The following is a 3921-nucleotide window of genomic DNA, read 5'->3' as shown; positions in this document are numbered from 1 at the left end:
ATGAGAAGAATGACGACTTCCTTTACCGGAAGCATAAAACGATTCGAAGGTTGAAACCTTTAGATATATATATATATATATATATATATTGAAAAGAGGAAAGCTGGAAAACTCTTTTGGCATTGAGTTTATTATATAACGGGCGCAAAATGAAGAGAATGATAAGAATAACAAGACTTGTAAGAATGCAATCAACGAATGGAGAAAATTTGTAAAAGTATCGATAAAGAGGAACGTCGTCAACTCTCTCTCTCTCTCTCTCTCTCTCTTCCTCTTAAGAGAGAAAAAAAATAGAGAGAGAAGCATCAGCAAGCAACGTTAGAAAAGGAACAGGAAATTGCGAAGAGCAATCTAAAAAGACGTCGCCTCACAAAGTTATATAGCTCATTTTGTAACGTGTAAACCAATGTAATTCTCGAGGCAAGACTAACCTAACCTTCACCCCCCCTCCCCTACCCACTTTACCCCTCATCTCCTCTTCCCTGTAAAACATCCAGAGAAGCGATTTACATTAAAAGTGCTCGTTAAAACTGTCTGGGATGCATTTTAATGGTCTTGATCGCAACTAAAATGAAGGGCAATAACGGATCTAGTCATCTAATTGATTTTAATTCGCATTTATATCCATTGTCTTCCCTCCCTTCTTACATTTCACATTGAGTTTATAAAACAACGCTAATATTACTTTACTCTATTATAGTCCATATTGTATAAAAAAGAAATTATATACTAAAGAATATTTCTCTCTTTTACGAGCGGCAAGATATAAATATAAACACCTAAAACGCGTTAAAGCTGAAAATATTAAATTTCCTTGAAAAATTTTGTTGAAAAATTAAACAAATTTTTTTTTTCAATAAAAATATGAAAAAAAAATTCTGTATTATCGACCGTTGGTAAGGTGAAGTTCTACATTATCTATTGCTAGTAAGGTAAAGTTCTGTATTACCAGCCGTTCGTATAGTAAAATTCTACATAACCGACCATCGGCATTGTAAATTTCTACATTATCGACCGTCGTCATGGTAAAGTTCTACATTATCGACCGTCGGTATGGCAAATTTCTATATTATTGACTATTGTTAAAATGAAGTTTCCAATAAATTTTTCTCAACTTCTACCTATATGCTTGCAATTAAAAAAAATGTTATTTCGTAATATCGCAGTAACACGTGTAATTTGTAACGTAATTTTGTTTTTAATTCTATATGGTTAATAAATAATTCTTTATATCAATTTTTCTAATACTAAGTCAATGAGCGTCAAGATAATTCGTGACTCTTATCACGTACTAGGCGACAATATATACATGTGTAAAACAAATTAAGTAAATATTACTTTAAAATGACATTTGATTAAACAAAATTTCCCCAGTTATGAAAACTATTATAAAAACTAATCTTGATACAAGGAAACAGTGTTGTTTACTATAATTAATATTTAATTTTCATTTAAATGATTGATAAGAATTGGATATAAAAGTAGATACTAAATTTTTTTAAACAACATAAGTATATTAACATTTGTACGTGCGTGTTATAAGAAAAAAAAAATAAGTCTAAATCATGGCAAAAATTATTTTGCTATTGTGTACTACTTTTTTCATAAGTGTAAGTATTAAATAAATAAATTTATTTTTGAAAAAAAATTTTTTTTAACAATCTCTGTTAATTATTGAAAATTACAATTTTTAGACTTCCTGCTTTAAAATTGAAAATGTAAACAAAAATGATTTAAAATCCGATTTAAGGACAAAATTGAATAAAATTTTAACTACAACTTATAAATCAGACATGAAGGTTAAAATAAATATTAACAATGAAAAGAAACTCCATAACGAAGAAAGAATGTCAAGACTAAGAAAAGAGGAAGAAATTCTTTCAAATGATTTAGAAAAGGTAATTCAATTAATTTATTTTTTTGTATCTTCATTAATGTTTCGTCGTAATTAATAATAAATTATCATTTCTTTTTTTTCATATTCATATATATATATATATATATATATATATATATATATATGTATATATATATGTATATATATACATATGTATGAAATAAAAATTGTATAATTTTTTCACCAATTTTTTTGTTTAACAGTTTCAAAATGGAAAAATATTTAAAAAAATTAATATTTATTGTGAGAAGACAAAAATTATTTATAAAAAACAAAAAATTGATGCCTATGAAAAATATGGCCATTGTTTACAATTTAAATACGATATAATTGAAACAATTGCTGATATGATGTACGATAGTTATCCATTTTTGGAGAAAATAATTAATACCAATCAACAATTAACAGAATGTCTATCATTAGATGAAAAAAAATATTCAAAAGCATCTAATAGTTGTCTCACAAAGGTTTGTATTTTTTTCGTTTCTTGATTATATATATATATATATATTTTTTTTTTTAAAATTAAATCTCAAATTAATTATCAATTTCTTTTACTAAAAAACATTTAAAAATTTTTTTTAAACATTAATACATACTAATAAAATATTTTTTTATTTAAAATGATATAATTTAATAATTTTATTTTATTTTTAAAAAAATTTATTTTTTTTTTTTTCAGCTAAAGGCAGATATAGATAAATATGAAGAAGAATATTTAAAAGTAATAGAAAATTATGAAAACCATGTGAAAAGTAATATTCAGAAATATGTTCAATCTGGATATCCTGAATGTGATAATTTATATAAGAAACGTTATCAACAATTGCAACATAAAATTGAAATATGTTCGTAGTAAGAATAGTTTTAATTTTCAAAATGTAAAAAAAATTGTAAATTTTCTTTTTAATATTACTATTACAATATTATTATTGGCGAGCATACCCAGACTTACATCTAGATTTGACTATTTTGATTTACTTTTCTTTTTTAAAATTTTAAATGGATACATTGATTGTCCCCCCTTACTATCACTAATTAAATTTTCTATTCCAAAACGTCATTCCAGACATTATGTACTGTTTCAAATACCATATCATCGTACAAATTACAGAATTAATTCTGTCATTAACAGATTATCTATAAAGGCTAATACGGTTGCTAATGACATTGACTTTTTTAATATTAAGTTAGAAGCATTTAATACAGCACTGCGTAATCTATTATTTAGTAATTAGTTTCTTTATTTTATAAATAGCAGCGCTATACATATGTATTATACAATTTGTATTTAAAGGGCACTTTACTTTTGAAGTCCCGTAAATAAATAAATAAATAAATAAATTACTATTTTCTAATTGATAACAAAAATAAATTGTTTTAAGTTAACGTTATTGTTTTATTAAAAAAAAAAACAAAAATTAGTTAAATTAAATTTTAACTAACACAATTTCTCACTAATTTAAATCGAAATCAGTATCTCTTTTCAAAGTTTATGAGTTAACCTTATGCTTTTAGGTAAAAAAAAAAATTATTCAAAAATTAAAATCACTTTTTAGATTTTATGAGTTATGAGTTATCATAGCAGAACCGAAAACTCTTTTTATATTTTATGACTTATCATATCACAATCAAAATCCCTTTTCATCTTTTATGAGTTACCATATTAGAATCAAAATCAATTTTAAGAGTTTAAGAGTTATTATATTATAATCAAAAGCACTTTTAAGATTTTAAGAGTTATGAGTTATCATATTAGAATCAAAATCACTTTAATATTTTATGAGTTATCATAGTAAAATTAAAATCACTTTTAATATTTTATGAGTTATATCATATCAGAATCAATTTTTAGATGATATTAGTTTAAGAGTTAAGGTAATTGCCTCATTCAAAAAATTAAAATTTTGTCACTGAATCGTATTGAAATTTAGAATTTATGAGTTTATAAGTTAATATCATTGTTTTATCTAAAAAGAAAACCTTTTTTTAAAACCACAACTTTTTTTTTTTTTTTGAAGAAT

At 23.9% G+C, this 3921-nt stretch overlaps 1 protein-coding gene across 1 annotated transcript; it reads left to right on the top strand.

The window, feature by feature from the left end:
• Nucleotides 1–1492: 1492 nt before the first annotated feature.
• LOC127277552 (uncharacterized) lies at nt 1493–3241 on the top strand. Its single transcript, XM_051298767.1, has 4 exons — nt 1493–1610; nt 1695–1898; nt 2101–2364; nt 2580–3241. Exons 1-4 carry the CDS (start codon nt 1566–1568, stop codon nt 2751–2753), a joined length of 687 nt encoding a protein of 228 aa, XP_051154724.1. The 5' UTR covers nt 1493–1565; the 3' UTR covers nt 2754–3241.
• Nucleotides 3242–3921: the final 680 nt, after the last annotated feature.

Source organism: Leptopilina boulardi, unplaced genomic scaffold (genome assembly GCF_019393585.1).
Source record: "Leptopilina boulardi isolate dan_hultmark-lab unplaced genomic scaffold, ZJU_Lbou_2.1 LbouV2_169, whole genome shotgun sequence".
In the NCBI taxonomy this organism is placed as follows: Eukaryota; Metazoa; Arthropoda; class Insecta; order Hymenoptera; family Figitidae; genus Leptopilina; species Leptopilina boulardi.
Note: the sequence above shows the minus strand (reverse complement) of the source record. Positions and strands in the feature narration are given on the sequence as shown.

Coding starts and splice junctions, on each gene's coding strand:
- LOC127277552 (XM_051298767.1), top strand. CDS start 1,566: ATGGCAAAAATTATTTTGCTATTGTGTACTACTTTTTTCATAAGT. Junction 1,899..2,100: donor TTTCAAATGATTTAGAAAAG/GTAATTCAATTA, acceptor TTTGTTTAACAG/TTTCAAAATGGAAAAATATT. Junction 2,365..2,579: donor CTAATAGTTGTCTCACAAAG/GTTTGTATTTTT, acceptor TTTTTTTTTCAG/CTAAAGGCAGATATAGATAA.